This window comes from Columba livia, chromosome 1, assembly GCF_036013475.1.
Source record: "Columba livia isolate bColLiv1 breed racing homer chromosome 1, bColLiv1.pat.W.v2, whole genome shotgun sequence".
NCBI classification, from domain to species: domain Eukaryota; kingdom Metazoa; phylum Chordata; class Aves; order Columbiformes; family Columbidae; genus Columba; species Columba livia.
This window is the reverse complement of record NC_088602.1, coordinates 111,447,321-111,465,575: the sequence shown is the minus strand read 5'-3', so window position 1 is coordinate 111,465,575 and position 18,255 is coordinate 111,447,321. Positions and strand designations below refer to the sequence as shown.

Sequence of the window (18,255 nt, the reverse complement as noted above, 5' to 3'; positions counted from 1 at the left end):
TCTCTGAGCCTGAGAAGTGCAGACAATTCAGTAGGTGGCCCCACACCTGGCCAAGAAAGGAACTTTAGGTGTAAATCCACGTCCTTCACTATTTAATTTTTTAGAAATGTCAGTTCATTTATGCTGAAGTTTTCTGCTTTTAAAATGTCACTCTTAAAAATGCTGTTTTGTGAAAATTGTTTAATTCTGAACTTTGAAAAGACATCCTCTCCCTCTGGATAATCTGGGGCTTTTTTTTTCCTGCTTTGATGTAATTAGGACCAGAAATACATTTAAAAAATAGTCTTCTCCACCAGCACCCCCTCTTTTTTTTTTTTTTCTTTTTCCCAGGGGAACAGAAAGAATCAGAAAATACACATTTTTCTATGGAGAGGGGAGAGTGTGAAGATTGGTTTTCTGATTTTGAAATTCAAAATGTACAGGCTCTAATAGTAAAAACAAGCAGAGGCATGCATCACTATGTATAAAACTCAGTTCATGTTTGCAAAAGGTAGTCAATTCATTGTTTGCACTATCTTAATTTGTAAACAAGGGTCAAATTCTCTAAACAGTTCTGCTAAGAACTAGCAGTAACACCAAGCACCACTGACTGGGAAGAAAGCAGACTTGTCTTTGTAGTCCAGTGGTCAGAGCCATCATGAGGTGAAATTTAGTTTCATTGTTTCTTGTATTTTTTATTATTTTGAACCTACTTTGTAAATAACCACAATATGTGTCCCACCATTGCTCCTGTGACAGCAGTTTTATTTTACACTGCATGCTTGAATAGTTGTCTCTAGCATAGTGGATGATATTTTATATCAGCTCCATCCATATGTAATAGCTTCATTTACAAAATGAATTTGTTCTGTTTGCATGTAGTCTTCCCCCCTCCTGCCCTGAGGGATATGTCCCTTGGACAAAATACCCTAGATGAATAGCACATTGGAATATTTGTGTTCTCTCACTTTATCAGTGTTCGTAAACCTGGTTGAGTCATCTCAAAACATTCTGGGTGTAGATAAGGGCACAGATGAGAGCTTCAGAAGCAGTATTACAGAGCTGGAAAGAACCTATTTTACTTTTCAGAGCTCAGTTGCAATTTGTTGTATCTGAAATTAATAAATGTGTGGAAATTTGTGAGAGAATCAAGCTAGACTTATCAGCATGTTGTTACCTCTAAGGAGAGACCAGGGTTCCACAGAGGAGCACTGGACATTCTGCGTTCCTGTCTCACTGAGTCCATTAAAAAAATCATGTGTTATAGGTAAAAGTTACATTCTTCTTTTATGCTTATCTTGCAATACGAGCCACAAAGTAGCTAATTTTTAACTTGTTACAACAAGTAAGCTTGCTGACTAATTTTGCTTTTATTGATCCCTTTAGGCTCCCAAAAACAGGCATTTGACCTGCTGAATCTCTGTGATTGGAGAAGATAAATAACACAGGAGAGTTTAAAGGGCTTAGTTGTGTAGGGCTTTCCACTATACTGTGAACCAGCACATGGTCCACAAGTCATCGTTGAGAATTAGAGATAATCTTTTTTCCTTGAAACCTAGGAATGGAGGTGTCAGCAGTGGTTCTCTTTCCATTTTTTTTTTTTCTCCTTTTCTCTTTCATTTATTTTAAGAGTCTCCTTTCCTTTTTGTTTTCCTTTCTTCCTCAGTCTCTGCACTGTGTTTCACGGGTAACAGAATTACTTTAATAATCCTATTCTGTTGTTAAACATGATGTGAACTGAGTGCTACTTCAATCTGAAATGACCTTTAAAGAATAACAAGCCAGTAGGTTTGAAATAGGCCTAAAAGGATCCTCTTGGATATGATCCAGAGCTTTATCATCTGAATCCTTAAATACTGCTTCTTTTACAGTATCACAAACTACAGTTCCAGAATATCACAGAATGACGAAATAAAAAGTAATTGGGCCATTATAACCTGACTGTGATATAATTAAATACATAAAAATCAAATCTAAATGTTTGTATAGAATAAAAACAATACAGTGCCTGAAGCTGCCTTTGGAAAACTACTAAAGAACTTCTCCATGTTCCAGACAAACTAAATCAAGCTACTCCCAGCAATAAAATTGCCTAGAGATTTTTATATTTTACTCTGAGCCTAATTCCAGGTACAAGCCTTAAGTCTACCTGCAAAATAGCTAAAAGCAATAGTATTTTGTCCTTACATATTTCTGAGGCTTTTGAAGGCCTTATGAAGGTTCATTTAATAATACTAGGACATTTTTGCAAAGGATAAATGATAGAAATAAAAACTGCATTCCCTTCTAGCTAGGTCATCTTCCATATCTCCCAGTTCATGCTTAGCCTCTCTATACTTCATCTCTATGGTGGTGGGACAAGTGGCAACATCTCTATATACTTTTTGCCTAGTGCCCTTTTGCTGAGTGGTCTGGTGACTGGAGACAGAGTTTGCAGGTTGTGCAGGAGAAGGAAGGGAAGGGATGAGTCACCTTCCCCTGCTTTTAAGGATATCAGGAAAAGCAAAATAATATTGTTAGGAGCTATAACTCTTCTTCAGTGTGCCAAAGGATTATTCTGTTTTTCAAGGGGCAAAGAAAAAACCTAACAAACAAACCTGAAGAAATGTAAGCAGATTCATAAAGCTGTGTGGTGGCAGTGATCTTCCATTCCTCCTTCAGGGTCTACAAAAAGCTGGAACCAATTACTCCTATAGAAAGGCAAGGAACATACCAGCCTCAGCTGAAACACTCAAAGAAAACAGGCATGTTTCCTTCTCATGAGAACACAGCCCACTCTCCCTAATGAGATAATTATTCTCTCAGTGTCCATTTGTGGAACTGTTGCATTTGACTTTCTTTCAAGGGGGAGGGATGATTTAAAGAGCTTAGCTAGACCACATAACCTTTTGCATGAAATTCTGTAGTTACTCAAGAAGAAAATAATGACATTCAGGTCATGATAGCTGTCTCTTATATAATGTTGATAATGCACAACTTTTGTAGTATAAACAAGAGGAGAAGAGCAGCCTGGTCCCGTAGGTATTGCAGTCAAGAATTTAGCTCTGAAACTGTGGAAAATGGAAGTATTACCAAAGCATTGCATCAGGTTGCAATATATTTATTTAATGAAAAAAGATTGCAAATAGCCTTGCTTCTCTGTCTCTCTTACGGAGTGCAACTGAAATGGAGTATGCACGCAGCTGTGATCGGACCCAGAGCAGAATACAGAGAACCAGGTTACTATGTGAAGGGAAAACAATAAAAATGGAGGAAAAGCCACACACACCATGAAAATGAAGAATAGCTGGGAACATGAAGACATACAAAATCTTTAGAGTGGCTGCTAGAATGCCCCCATCTTCCCAAGGCAATTAAAGCCTGACTCTGCCATTACTCATTGTACTTGTGACCATTTCCAACACAGTACTTTAATTGGGGTTCTTCATGGAATAACAAACAATGTGTTTTCTCTTCAATTTAGTTAGATTCTCCCTTTTAAAAGAATGTTTAAGCCAAACAATAAGAATTCTAGGGCTGAGAAGTATGAAGTCACCTTACACTAAAGAAAACTATATATAGTTTATTTTTGTTCTGATCATTAAAAACAGGACAAAGAATGACAAAACTAGGTTTTGGAACTGTGTGAGACCTGATGGCTGGAACTGAAATCTTATTGTACCCAATCAGTCATACTCAGGTCTAGAGAAAAGAAGATCAGTTCTTTTTTTCTGTAGTCTTACTGTAGATTTTCAACACTGAGTAAATTCAGGTTTTTTGTGCCTACAGAGAACAGACCAGCCTTAGCAACAGGTTTGTTTGGCACTTACTAATCACCTTTGGTTTGCTGAACAGAAGTGTCTAAATGGTTTCTTAAACTGGACAAGACTGTAGGGAACAAATAAATATTAAGGAATTCTCCCCCAACCCCCCATGTAGCCTTGCAAGTGCTGTAATTTAGTGTTAAGAGGTGCTCATTATTTCAGTAATTCTGAAGCACCTGTCACTAACAAATTACTTATGTGCAGAACATTAATTCTATAACTAGAAAATCGAAACTAATGGACCAAGTCTAACTCCTCATCACAGAGACCCTTCATGCTCTGTAGGTGACTGGAGCTATTGGAAATGAGTAAAAGATTCCTAATGAAGTGTGACAGAGTGTGAAAAACGTTATTCTCTTAAACAGAGAAACTCCTCTGGCTACTTTTAGACCAAGAAAAATTTCAGGTCTTGGCAATAATTTTCAGGCTGCTGGAAAGGGTGATTTTGCCTCTTGTAGATGTTAGGCTTCTCATGGCTTCACTTTTGTTGTTGTTATGTTTTGACAGGTAGAGAGGAGTCAGGACAAAGGAATATCAAGGTTTTGCTGCCTTGAAGGAATTATATTTTATGTTATTATTTCATGTGAACTCTACTTAGAATTTGGAAAAAATATAAGTATCTACTGCAGGCAGGTTAATAGCTATTGGAGGAAAATTTTCTCAGAAAGGAAGAAAATGGTTCTTGGTTACGTAGCAGATCCAACTTGTGATTGCCTTCCAAAAGCAATCATCACTTCTTCATAATAATAGAATCATGTATCATGTATGTTTTAAGGGACTTTTGGGGGTCAGCTACTCCAGCCTCCTTTTCAAAGTAGATCAAATTATACTGAGTTGCTCGGTGTCCTGTTGAGTTTTGAATATCACCAAGGACAAAGATTTGTTTCAATGTTGGACCACCCCAAGGTGAAATAGGTTTTCCTGTCTCTAATCAGAATTCCCCATGTTTCAGTTTGTATCCATTATGTCTCCTTCTATAATCGTGCACCTTTGAAAAGTGTTTGCTTCCACCATCTCTATATGACCTCCCAGTAGCTGGCTGGAGACAGCAGTAATAACCCCCTAAGTGCTCTCTTATTTGGGCTGAACCAGCCCAGTTCTCTCAACCTCTCCCTTTCCATCATGTGTCTTGTCCCTCTAACCATCCTGGTGGCTCTCTGCTGGATGCACTCCAGAATGTCATTGTCTTTCATGTACCAGGGATTTCAAAGCTCTGCACAGCACCCCAGAAGGAGTTTCAGAAGAGCTGAGCAGAGGCTAAGGGGAACATTTTGTTTGGCTTGCTGGCCACACTCTTGCTAATGCAGCCCAGGATGCCATTGAATGCCTTTGCCACAGGTGCATTCCTGGCTCATATTCAACTTGTTGTCCATCAGGAACCCCAGGTTCTCTCTGTAAAGCTTTGTTGTAGTTGGTCATTGCCCAGCATGTACTGGTGGCTGGGTTTATTGTTCGGGTGCTGACCATTTAACATTGTGGATGTTCCTGGTAGACAATTTCTACAGTCTGTTGAGGTTTCTCTGAATAGCAGTTCTGCCCTCCAGCATATCAACCACTCCCCCCAATGTGGTAATGTTTGTGAACTTCCTGAGCATACACTTCTATCCTATTGTTCAAGTTGTTAATAAAGACATTAAACAGCATTAGCTCTAGTTCAGTCTCTCGGATGTGCAGCAGGTAACCAGCTGCCAGTTGGACTTTGCACAGTTGACCACAACCAGCTGAACCTAATGAGCAAGCCAATATTGAGATTGAGAGTCCATAACATCTCAGCTTAGTTGAACAGCACTTGATGAGCATTTAATGGTTTAAGTATTTGAAATTATACATTCTGTGCAGTTTCAAATATAGGTCTTGTTGACTCTTCACTGGGAAAAGAAAAAAAAGTTTTTGAAAAAGGTACTTTTAAATGTTAAAGTGTTTCAGACATGATAAATCTGTGAACAGAGTTCTACAGAGAGATGTGTCAGGTTAAACAGATGCAACTGAACTTTATCACTGAATAAAAATCTTCTTCAGACTTTAGCAGAGAAGGATTTTATAGCTCTGTGCTGAGTATGGGTCTTGTTCCTCCATACAGTGAGTCAGATCAAGAGCTGGCTCACATTTTCCTTCACAGCAAGTAGGTGAATGCAGTTTTGAGAAAGCTGGCAGAAAGGGTTTGGAGTGCTAAAAGGAAGCATAAGGAAAAGGCTGACAAATGTCAGTGATGCTCTGGAGTTTGGGAAAATTGGTCAGGCCATGGGACTTAGGAAGTTTCGTGGTGTTAATATGTTGGGGGATGGACAGAGGAGAAGCTTTAGGTGAGGTTAAGTGGGATGTCAGAACATTGTAGACGCTTCAGAAGGCCTGTCCAGAAACAGGGGGAGGAAACCCTCTCTCTTTCCTCCACCCTATTTTCAGCTGTTCCCTCATTCTTGTGACCCTTCCTTCTTTCTCTAGATCCCTGATACACAAGATCCATCATCATTCACCAAAACAGCAGGGGAAACAGGGGACTGTGCAAGCAGGAGGTGAGGATTCAGACTCTATATGCTCCTGTAACAGCTGTCTGCTCTGTACGGCTGTTCCTTTTAAGCAGTAAATGTCCTTTTTGGCTTTCTAACAAAGCTGAATGTTATGTTTTTTTCCACTAGATTGCTAAGGCTACCAATATAAAATATTTGCTTATGGAAATACTTTAACTTCCCCTTTCCTGATACAGAATATTTGCTTGTGGAAATAATTTAACTTCACCATTCCTACCAAGAGAGAAACCTTGCCCCTTTGTTAGCACTAGAGGACCCACTGGCAAAAGATGTGCTGTGATTGTGTCCGTGGATATAGCAATAGAATTTGTAGAGATCTGTGGACATTCCAACATAGCTACGCTAGAGAAATATGAGAACAAGACAAAGGGGCAGATCAAGGGTATTTTACTCTTTTATTTCTTGAATAACCCAGGAGATCTCTGTTACTGTGAATTTCATCTTGGCAAGAAATGGCTTGAGGTTTTCCATTTGTGTCTTGTTAACCACATATGTAACTTATTTTACTTTTCATTTGAAAGACAGTTCCATAAAGATGAACAGGGAACAAGCTTATAGGATTTGCAGAGGGAAAAATTAAAATCTTTGAAGACTTTTTAAAAAGATTTACAGATTTTAAAGAAGATGTGAAAATACAGGGTCCTCTTTTGATATAAATAATACATGAACCTTGGAGAATGATTTGATGAAAATGGACCTTGAACACAAGGCAACAGGCTTTAACCTCCATCCAAATCATAAAGATCCCCAACTGATGCATTATTATGCATTTTATTTATGAGTTTGTTTTTTTTTTTTTCTTCATTTATATCCTTCATAGAATATTAGAGAAGAACTTCAGGAGTAATTTGAAGTCAGGATACAAGACAAGATCATAAAACAAACCTGTGTAGTACTTTTAGGATCTGTTATTTTTATACCATTAGGTTGAAACAAAACTACTGAGAAATTGATAATGTTTTAAAATAATTTCAGAAAGAAATATGCACCAACATATTGTACCTCTTCAATATTTATTCCTCTCTACTTAGCCTCATAATAGAAGTGAAGATTAATGTGTGGATGGTCTGAAGCAGATTTGTATACATATACCTTTTTTCCCCATTTATAACTCTTTTTCTTTTTTTTTTTTTCTTTTTTTTTTCTGGAATTTGATATATCTTTATCATTTTTGTGAGTATAGCAAACTTGTAGGGATAGTTGATAATTTCAGATACAGAAAAAAATATTTTTCACATTTTTATTCAGAAAAAATATTTTTCACATATTTTATTTATTTTTATTTTATTTATTCTCTACTTTGTTAATATTTTTATATTTTTGTCTGATTGTATATGAAGACACTATGGCCATTTCTTAAATAACTAGCAGCATTTATAACAGTTATACTGTGTGAATGGGAAAGGAAAAAGAAGTTTTGACTCGGGAATAGATGGGCTCTCTTTCAGCGTTGGTTTGTTTTTAGAATGTACTTCATACCTCTTCTTTTCGGTGTGCTTGGGATTTTTGTCAAGAGGTAGCTGATAATTAATGGTCCACATGCAGATCTTGTCCTGACATGGACATTCACTCAGATGTGGAAGCAAGGAAGTTGTCTTGGGTCTCACTGCATATCCACAGTCAGAGAAACAAGAGAGCTCCTAAAAGCTTCTCTTAGCAAGTTTTACGCAAAGCTGATAGAAAGTCTATGTAATCTGAGTAAATTATCTTGCTTTTGAAGTGGCAGCAGTACAATAATGTTAGGAGAATGAGCATTACAGACATCACAGCAGTCTACACTGCAACTTTCAAAATAGGCTCGGGGCTGTCTTTCAGGGGGCCTTTCTTTAGTTTAACTTGACATCCTGGATTTCTATGCTGCCAGAACACAGAAACATAACAATATGAGAAAGGCTATACTGGGTCAGAACAAATCTGACAGAGATATCTGACATTCTGCCTCTGACTATAGCCAAAAGCAACTGTCTGTTGTTGTGGAAGTATGATGTGAAAGACTTCAGTCTCAGAGCTTGATTTCTTTTTTTTCCTCTTGTTTGCTTCTCTTTCCTTATCTTTTGCCAGTCAAAAATGTCCATGCAGAATGGTTTTCTTTTGGAAAATGTGATTTGACAGAACTGAGACACAGCATGGTGATGTGTTGATTTAGTAGAAGATTAGAGTGGAGAAAAGCGGACAGGCTTGCAGGCTAAGCTGGAGCCCTATGGCTGCCCAGACTTAGACCCAAGATGCATAAAAGACAAGCTAAAACTTTCTAGATTACCCTGAAGTAGAGTGCACAAGCTTTAGTCTCGCTAAAGAAACTGAAATCTTTGATCTTTTGTCTTGAGCTAGGCTATTTTAAAGAGGTAGGAAACAGTGTTCTGGACAGTTTTGTTCTTTTTGCCTCAAATATCTGAATGCTCTTTCCTCTTCAGTTTGGCACTGACATGCTTTTTTTTTCTCAAATAGTACAGTCCCTAGAACTTATGTTCTGTGAAGTAACAGCAATCCTGTTTGTATACAGACCTGGGAAGAAATATTTAATTCCAAGATTAGTCTGCTGTCTTGCCGTTGTTCACTCATGCACGTGAGAACACAGAAGATCCCGGAGACTGGTGGTTGACTAACTGGAGGAATCAGAGGTAAAAGCCCTGGTCCTAGAGGTCAAATGCAGTTTTCAAGGATGAAGATTATGAACTAATGTTTCTTTGTAGCTTAAGTGGGCAAAATCATGGGAGAAAGGAAAAAAACAGTCAAGAGGAGTGAAAATGAGAGGTATTGTAGAAACTGGAAGTTCTGTAAACACTTGACAAAAATATTTGAAACAATAAATTAATTAAACCATGATTGTTTTCCTAGAAAAAGTTGAGAAATTACCTAAAAGTAGGAACTAAATCTTCGGACAAAAATTTAAATTGTTTCATTATTCCCTGGGAAACCCAAATTGAAGGATCCCAGTCTAAACTGTTAGGACAAATCAGATTGCTTCCTATTAAGTAAATTACTTCCTATAACTTGTCGCTTCCAAACAAGGACAAGCTGCAACAGAAAGTTGAGGAACCAAGACCTCATCTTGAGAAGGAATCAAACATGTAACAAAGCTTGCTGGACAGCAAGATTTTAATACATGGCAGTTCTTGAGGGTTAGAATTTTTTCTTCATGAGAACCCAGTGCTGGGTTACTCAAGGTCAAACTATCATTTACTACAGATTAAATAACACAAATTAAAAACGATGTTCTAACTTGCTTGATCTTCGAAACACTTCCACAATGGACATAAATGTTAATACTTATAGTCCAAGAGAAGTGATGACTTATGATGGAAAAAGTCTAAGTGATGAAGCATTATATTATTTTGAAACCCATAAGAAACTCTAAAATAATAGCAGCACTGCAGAAAATAACATTTATAAAGGATGTTAAGAAATCACCTAGTCTGGCCCTTTCCTTCATAGCAATATGTACAGTACCTACAAAAATACTTTCAGTAGATCATTTTTGCTACTCTTGTGTGGCAGAAAATTCATGCTCAAGACAAGCCCCAGATAGTACCTGTTTAGACAGGAGAATCCTGACAAGTACTTTATAAGCTGTTTGGGAAAACTGCAGCATTATGAGGTGACATATACATGTAAGTTTGGTAACCTGTCATAACTACAAAAATAAAGAAATGATTGCTTACTGCAGTTGAAACACAGACATCAAAGCTCAGACTGGAAAAATTGTGACAAGTTTTCCAAGTTTCTCAGCACCAAAAGGCATTTTCTGTTGCTAAGTTAAAGCCAGTTTAGCATAAAATCTGTTCAAGAAGAAGAGAACATCACTGTGGAGATAAGTAAGGTGCTAAGAACAGTCTAGGCCATTGATGTGAAGATGTTCTGATAACAAAACTCACAGTGAACAGTTAAGTTTATATAACTTGCAGTTTGAAAATTCTTTCTTTTCTTTCCATTGATCATGCATTGTATAAGATGCCACTTGTTAGATGATGATTTGAGCTGAGAAATGTGTGTATGATGCGCATTAGGAAAAATTTATGAAAGCTGTTTAGCTTAGCATCTTCCCTCAGAATAAATGTAAGAAGGGCAATAAGTTTTTTTACAGAATGAAGTAGGTGAAGCAGTAGGAGCTGTATCTGCTGACAAAGAAGTGTGGAGCTAAGTGATCAAAGAGATTTCAATAGCAGCTGAATAGTGTATCATAGAGCTGTGGATCTGAAAGAGAAGCAGCAGCTGAAATATTCAATATTCAGAAATTATCCAGAGGTAACATTAGAAACAGACACAGAAATTTGAAACCTTAGAGCAAAGCAGGGAAACAATAGGGATTTGGAAGACAGCTGGGAGATGACTGGAGCTATGTGGAACATGGGAACATTGAGGGCAAGTTGGGAGCAGTGGGTGGCCAAGATCATGAAGAATATGTTATTCGGTGGTAGGAATAACTATAAGGGTCTTAGGACAAAACTTTATGTTCTCTCAGTAGCAATATTCATTTAACAACTTATGTTTTTGCACTTGCAGGATAGAACAAGCTTTGAGAGGACCAGATCAGTATTTGAAAACAATAGATTCACAGGTCAAAAATGCAGAGCATTTGGACAGATGTGACTGGAATGCTGTCAGCTGCTGCTATTCCACATCAAGGCCTTCAATATTTGTTGTTTATTCATCAAGCAAAAGCCCTTCAAGACAAGTGATTAGAGGCAAATATTAGTTTTCTTATTTTTTAAGGGAGATTCTGAAAAAAAATCTTGAAGTCATGACTCAAATGTACAGTAACAGTTAAAAATACACATGACAAATCAAAATATCTTGCAACTGTTTATTTAAATCTCAGAGTTTTCATGGTCAACTCCTTTGAGACCAGAGCCATGGTTTGCTAACATTTGACAATTAAATTCAGTAACCAAGGGCAGAAATTGGCCAACAGAGTCTTTTGCAAATGACTGTGAAAGAAGGGAATGAAATAGCTTGATATTCACATCATATTTTTGTAGACCCAACCAGGATTTTTGTCAGTTCTTTAAAAAGGCTGTTTGCTTGTTTGTTTGTTTTTCCCCAACAGATATTCCCCCATAAAGATATTTTGTAATCTGCAAAGAAAGAAATAATACAGTCAGAAGTCATTGTGATACAAAAACTACAACAGTTCCAGGTTACTTTGTGTGATTTTTATTTTTTTTTTTCAGGATGTAGCAGTTTTTAAAATGGGACATGAGAGGACAGTCATAGAGTGAGCTATATGGTAAGATTTGCGAAACCATGCACTGCAATGAAACCGAGATGGGTAAAAAATTCGCAGCTTTATGTAGAAAAGTCTCAAGATAGTCCAATTTCTTCTTCTGATATTTAAAATCGTACCTTTGCTGAAAGGGCTTTCTGTTGCAGGAGCAGAATTACACATGCTTTCTCAAGTCTGGCTAACTACTAATTGTTGCAGTCTTTGTCCAGGCTAAGTTGACCAATACTTCCTGACATCTAGATACCAGGAAACAGCATTTTCTTGCTCTTTGCCGATTATTACACTCTACATCAGGCAAGACCATTTCTATCCAGAATGTGATGAGAAAAGGAAGAAAGCAATTTCCTATTGAGGGAAAGTTTTACTTTCTGCCATTAGGCAGGTAGTTCCTTTATTGTTCTCATTTATTTAATCAAAAGAGGGAAAATAGTGATTTTATTTTTCTCTACGAAAGTGCAAAGCAAACACAACTTCATGCAGTGATGACATCAACTTTTGAATTTTTATACACTATTTTAATCTATCACAGCCAAGGGAAAGATAATCATACTTTGCATGTCAGTTAGCACTATTTCTTTTGTATGTCAGCCTCCACAACTGACTTTAATGACTGCAGTTTCTATATTGTAGCTACAGGATGAACACCAATTAGCAGTTGGGCATGGAAGTCTTAGTGGTTTTTGGTAACCAAGCTGAAAAACATTGTCTGGGTATCTTGCTAAGCCAGCAAACAGAGGAATAGATACTAAATTGTGTGTGAGGACAAGAGTTTTAGCTGGATACTATGAGGAAAAAATAGAGTTGGTAAACCCAGTCACCAAGTGAGCTAGTTCATTGTAGGGTTCAGTGCCAAACATAAGTAAAAAAACTCCTGGCAGCCCAAGTAATTTTCTTGTCTTCTGCACACCATCTCAAAAGTTCTTGTATTGTTTTGAGCCTACAGGGAAGTAATGTTTTTCTTTATTACATTATCTTGGAGTTGAATTACACATTTCTGTCTAGCACTGCTTTTAGTTCCAGTAATCCTGAGGTCATATCAACAACTTTTTCACAGATTTGAAACATGCAGTCTTAATAGAGGCTGAGATCTCCTGTCACAGAAGCTAAAGATTTTAGAATAACCAATATTAAAAATCACAGTGAAATCAGGACAGCTGAGAAAACTCAGTTGCAAGTAATGTAGCCTACAAAATTAGTTGTTGAACAAGATGTATAGACTGGAAGAAACACAGGCTTGAATTTCAGATACCATTATGAGCCTACAGTGCTGACAGTGGAACCCATTTCTTTTGAATTGCATAAGGAGAAAATACAAAGAAGGCAAAATGGCCAGTGGGCCATATTAACAGGCCTCGTATGTTGAGGTATTTGCAATGTGTCCAACACTGAAATTTATTCTGAAATTATGCTGTGTTAAGTCACAATACTCATTGTTCCCATTCTTGTCCATAAGCCATGTCCCCTGTTTGTATTGCCTCTGCAGTGATGCAATACTTAGCAAGAAGTGTCCATGACTTGTGGCAATACCTGGCTGAATGGCTTAGGCCGCAGAGGATGGTATTGACCCCAAACTTCCTAACCCAAACTATTTATTACTTAGCTGTTGGTTATTCAAGACATATATTTGTTCTTTTTTTTTTTTTTTTTTTTTTTTTAAAGAAGAAAGTTCTTTACTGGAAAAAAAGGACAACTTTGCATACATTCATTTTTTTTCAAAATTCAGTATTCATCTGAAAAATTACTTTGATAGGACTTTTTGATCAGCTCCAAAGCTGCCTATAGAGATGAACTACACAACGCTGGGGTTTATATCGGCATGAACTACTTTACTGATAGAGCACTATTAAACATATGTTCAAGACCCTGCTCCTCAAAGCAAAGGTTTGCTTAAGGCAGGAAAACTGAGGTGGTTCTAAAGTCCCTTATCCATTGTAATTTATTTTTTATACACATGAGCTAAAATAACTCAAGCTGAGACCTGAGACCTTTTTGTCTTTATTCAGTTTCTGACAGTAGGTTGTACAGTACGAGCCTATTTCTAAGCAACAACCCAGAAAAACAAGCATGTTAATGGAAAACACGAGGTGTATATATAGAATCAGCTGCAGGTTATTTAAGGGCAGCTCTGGTAGCTAAAACTGAATAGATATCTATTTAATATACCTAGCTGTACCTGCATTTGGTGATTGCTTTTGTAGGTGTTACCTGAACCATACATACAAAGGTAGCCAAACCCCTGTTAAGACCTTCTGTTCATCCCTCTCTCAAAGTATGAAGGAGAAGATGCTGAGGGGGCCTGGAACATCTTTCTCATGAGGAGAGGCTGAGAGAGCTGGGTCTGTTCAGCCTGGCGAAGGCTGGAGAAGGCTGAGAAGGTATCTCATCAATGTTCATAAATATCTCAAGGGTGGTTGTCAAGAGGATGGGACCAGACTACTTTCAGTGATACCCAACAATAGGATGAGGGGCAACAGACGCAGACTGAAGCACCATCTGAATATGAGGAAAAACTTCTTTACTCTGAGGGTGCCAGAGCCCTGGAACAGGCTGCCCAGAGACGTTGTGGAGTCTCCTTCTCTGGGACATTCAAACCCACCTGGACACATTCTTGTGTGATCTGCTCTGGGTGAACCTGCTTTAGCAGGTGGGTTGGACTAGATCATCTCCAGAGGTCCCTTCCAACCCCAGCCATCCTGTGATTCTGTGAGAAGTAAAGGCAGAGCTGTGCCCGCCTGAGGTAAAGCTGAGCCTAACCCTGCTTCAGGGGCAGAACGGCAGCTCGCTGACTCGCAAGGGGCACTCGCAAGGTGCAGTCGCACCTGGGCAGGAAGGTTCGGGGAGGGGGAGGAGGTGGAGGTGGAGGGAAATGCCCGGCCGAGCACCGCTTCTTCCTCAGCGCCTCCCCTCGGCCGACTAACGGGCGCCAGCTCTACCTGTGACACCCGGCCGCGGCCCCGGCCCCGCCCCTCCCTGCTCCTGGCAGCGGGCAGGAGGCGGTCCCGCCGCGCCGGTTATTTGCGCCCCCGCGCCGTGGTCCCTGCGTTCTTTCTCCCCGCAGCCTTCTCTCCCGCCATGCCGAACATCGTGCTGTTCAGCGGCAGCTCCCACCGCGACCTGTCCCAGCGGGTAGCGGACCGGCTCGGGCTGGAGCTGGGCAAGGTGGTCACCAAGAAATTCAGCAACCAGGAGACCAGGTGCGTGGGAGTGAGCGAGCGAGCAGGCGGGTGGGCGGCGGCAGCGCTGCACATGGGTATCCCCTCAGCAGGTGCGGGTGTAGCCGCCGGGGTGCGGGGTGGTTTGGTGTGTCCTGCCCGGTCTCCCAGCTCGGCTCTCCTTCCTGCTGCCGGCGGAGCTGTCCTGGGTCGCCTGGGTGACCCGGCTCGGGAGCGCTCCCGTCGGCAGCCGCTGCTCCCGGGAAGAGGTGGCACGGCCCCCGGCCGGGTGAGGAGCATCCTCCGGTGGGGTGAGTGTGCTATTGGCAACAGTCAGCCAGTCTGCAACGTGAGGCTCATCCCCCTGCTCGCAGATACATGATTAAGCTGTTGATCAGCTTTTTCTCTGTAAAGATAAAATAATCTTGATTTTATGAATTACAATTGCAATTGCAGTTTTGTAAGTAGGTCTGTATGTGAGTGGATAAGAGAGCAGGGTGGTGATGGTGGATTGGACACTTGTAAAAGAGCCTGGGTCAAATCAGAGCTCACAATTTGTTGCAACTTTATTTTACATCAGCAGCCAGTTGTGTGTGTCATGGACCAGTTACAGCTCCTGTACAGCTCTCTCCTTAGTCCAAGACTGTCAGTCCTACATAAGGATAATACAGCTGTTAGGGTGGCCTTGGCTCACTACTCAAAGTGCATTATTAGGTTCCTGGCCACCCAAGTGCAGACAGTGACTCTGATAACATTGCAAAAAATCCTTCATGAAACCTTGAGGACAACTTGCTGATCTTGACCGTCTGAGAATGTGGTTGCTATTGCTTTTCCTACAAATATTGCCTCTCTTTGCTAGTTTGACATCTTTTATTTACTAGTTTTTAATAAAGACTTTTAAATTTAAGTGACAGCTCCATGTTCATCCCATGAGCTGGTAAGACTGTACAACTACTTTCTTATATAGGTGTATGAGACTAGGCTGCCAGCTGATTCTGAAATAGAAGTTCCCAACTGTAAGTAGCTGGCCAGTCTCTGAGGTTATTGTATGCTTATTTTTTTCAGTTCTTGTTCTGAATCTCCTGAACCAACATGTTTTCTTTACTTCCTTTGAAGGATTAACATGGTGTATTCTAAAATTGCTTTCACAAAGCTTGTCCTTCTATTCTATGTTTTTGCATTCTCAGTTTAATTGCTCTTGTTCTAGTTATGCTCACTGGCATTACTATAAACCCTCTTCCATTGATGTTTGTGCTACTTAATGTTTGCACATCCTAACTCTTCTATTCATTCCTGATTAAATGAAGGTTTAAATCTTCTCTCAAGTCTTTCCAGCCCCATAGTCACTTTATTGCCCTTTGATCTCTTTTCTGCATGATAAAATTTAATTTGTGCATTTGGTTGCATGACTTTCTTTTTAACTTGCATCTGTTTTTTTTTTTTTTTTTTTTTCAATGTTTGTTCTCCAAATACACTTTAGTTCTGCTATTTGCTGTGTTTTAAGCAGAGTTTAATTGATTTAGATTTCCTCCAAGGTAGAAATTTATCTCCAAAATTTGGATATTTATTTTGTGAGATAAGTTTGTTAAATTCTAGGCTTCAGGATATAAACATCTCCTGTTTTTCCAGGTGTGCAATATTGGCCTCTGCCTTTAAACAAGTAGGTAGTGGTGACTGCATGTTAGTGGTTTGGCTAATCTAATGGTGCCAGCTTATTTTCTTGGGCAAGCTGGGATGTAGTGTGGTGCAGATATGAGGAATATATCTAATCTAAACATTATTTCTGGTTGCTTCTGTTACAACACTGTGAGGCTGACATTGTCTTTATTTTTCTTTCCTGAACTTAAAATGCCTTAACACATAAACCAAAATGAAACACTTAAGCAGTTACTTTTTTTTTACAATGTCACACTTTTGATATTCTAAAATGAAGTTCTTGTTTTCTCTTTAAGGAAGTATAGTTGTACCCACTGCATAGTGTTTTAAGTGGCTGATCTTTTCAATTTCTTTAGCAAATTATTTCAGCTTGTTTGCCTTCCAGTTTTGTAGACTTATGTTGCTAATAAAAAAATCAGCAATAGTAATTAGAGAATTCCTCAACAATGTATTTGTATTTAAACCACACCTAAAGTTGATAAGATATTTATGCTGTGGTGGTCCTTTCCTGAGGCATCTGGATTTTTCTGTCTGTATAGCAAAGTTTCTTCTTGTGTGTATGCAAGCAGAAATTTATTTCCTCCTATATAAACACATTCCAGCATAGTGTTTTTGTTTTCCTCATTTTTGTTGCATTTTAAAATTTATAATCAAGTGTATTTGCATTACAAAATACATTGGCAGTATTGCAGAGTACTAGAACCTGATAGTAAAAATGCTCAAAGAACTTTAAACTTTTCCAATGGCACTAGGGCAAACCCCTGTGCAAACAGATAAGCCTGGGCCTGAGGGTAACAAATTTTTGCTTTGTCAGATCTGTTAAGTTGGCAAGTTGCAGAGAAGATTCACCTTTTGTTTAAAAAAAGAAAAAAATATCTCTGTTTTGCTGGGTGCTGCATTCTCTTAAATGTAAATTATGTGTAAATTGATGTGTGCAGCCCCAGGCTTAAATCCTTGTCCAAGGGTCCTAGCTGGAAACCCTTTACTTGAGAACTGCAGTTAGTCAGGCTTGCAGGATAGAGTGGAGGAAAGAGTCATTAAATATTTTGTATTATATTTCAGCTCAAACAGGCTTTAGGTCTCAGTCTCAATCCTTAGCAGATGGGTTTGAGGAACTGAAGCTGTACCCCGAGGTTAGCCAGGGCTAGGACCACCACTGACAAGCACTGTGGCTAAACAGGCAGGTACATTCCCAACTCAAGAACATTTAAAATGGGAAAGGCTTCTTATTTTAATTTATACCGGACAAGTGTTTCTAGTAATATCACAGCTCGCTTCTGATTTAGACCTTAAGTGCGCTCACAGGTTTGTAACTGAGAAATGCAATGTCTGTGCTAGAGAAAGCAAGGGAAATCATTGGTAGATTTGACTACTGCCCCAATTTTTATTTCTTCCTCCTTCCATCTAAATTGTATGGGAATTCTTTCCTTCAGCTGACTACCAAAGTTAAGCAACTGTAACTAAAGCAGCGAGGGAGCTCCTCAGTAATACCTGGTTGTGGAAGATAACTCTGTTTAGTGTTTAAAGCTTGTGTGTCAATTAAATGCCAACCACAGTGTCATGGTAGGAGCTTGGGTAGCACCACCTTCTCACTTATCTGGCAAAATGTTAGCATTTCAGTGGGGGCTCAGCCAGTTTATCTTCTTCAAACCCCACAAGCAACCATCGTGAGCAGAGTTTGGCAGGCTGGAGGTAGAGGAAAGGAATGGAAGTCCTTAGACAGGACTCTTGTAGCCTCTACATCATGAAACCTTTTGACAGACATGTAACAGAAGTATACACATATTAGATAAACGGTCCGAGGTTTTTCACAAAATTGTCTCCAAATACACCAAGATGGCATTTACTTATAGTTGATACACAATTAAGTCCTAGTGCAGGTATTTTTGGTGAATCAGCTGATTTAAAACAAG

General features: G+C 39.1%; 1 protein-coding gene and 1 long non-coding RNA gene across 6 annotated transcripts in view; both read left to right on the top strand.

Moving 5' to 3' along the window:
• Nucleotides 1–1,915: 1,915 nt before the first annotated feature.
• Nucleotides 1,916–11,008, top strand: LOC110354899 (uncharacterized). The gene is made up of 3 exons (XR_010474515.1): nt 1,916–6,295; nt 8,759–8,931; nt 10,814–11,008. It is a non-coding gene; the product is annotated as an uncharacterized LOC110354899 (long non-coding RNA).
• A 3,414-nt stretch (nt 11,009–14,422) lies between these two features.
• PRPS2 (phosphoribosyl pyrophosphate synthetase 2) overlaps nt 14,423–18,255 on the top strand; it is a 28,211-nt gene continuing 24,378 nt past the window's right edge. The window contains exons 1-2 of one of the 5 annotated variants that reach the window (XM_065073221.1): nt 14,544–14,728; nt 15,654–15,702. Coding sequence is in view for 3 of the 5 variants with exons in the window: in XM_065073219.1 (XP_064929291.1) it covers nt 14,607–14,728 (122 nt within the window). In the remaining 2 variants the exon portion in view is untranslated. Of the gene's footprint in view, nt 14,729–15,653; nt 15,703–18,255 lie in introns of all 5 variants that reach the window. The other 4 variants (XM_065073219.1, XM_065073204.1, XM_065073212.1 and 1 more) reach the window with 4 other exon arrangements.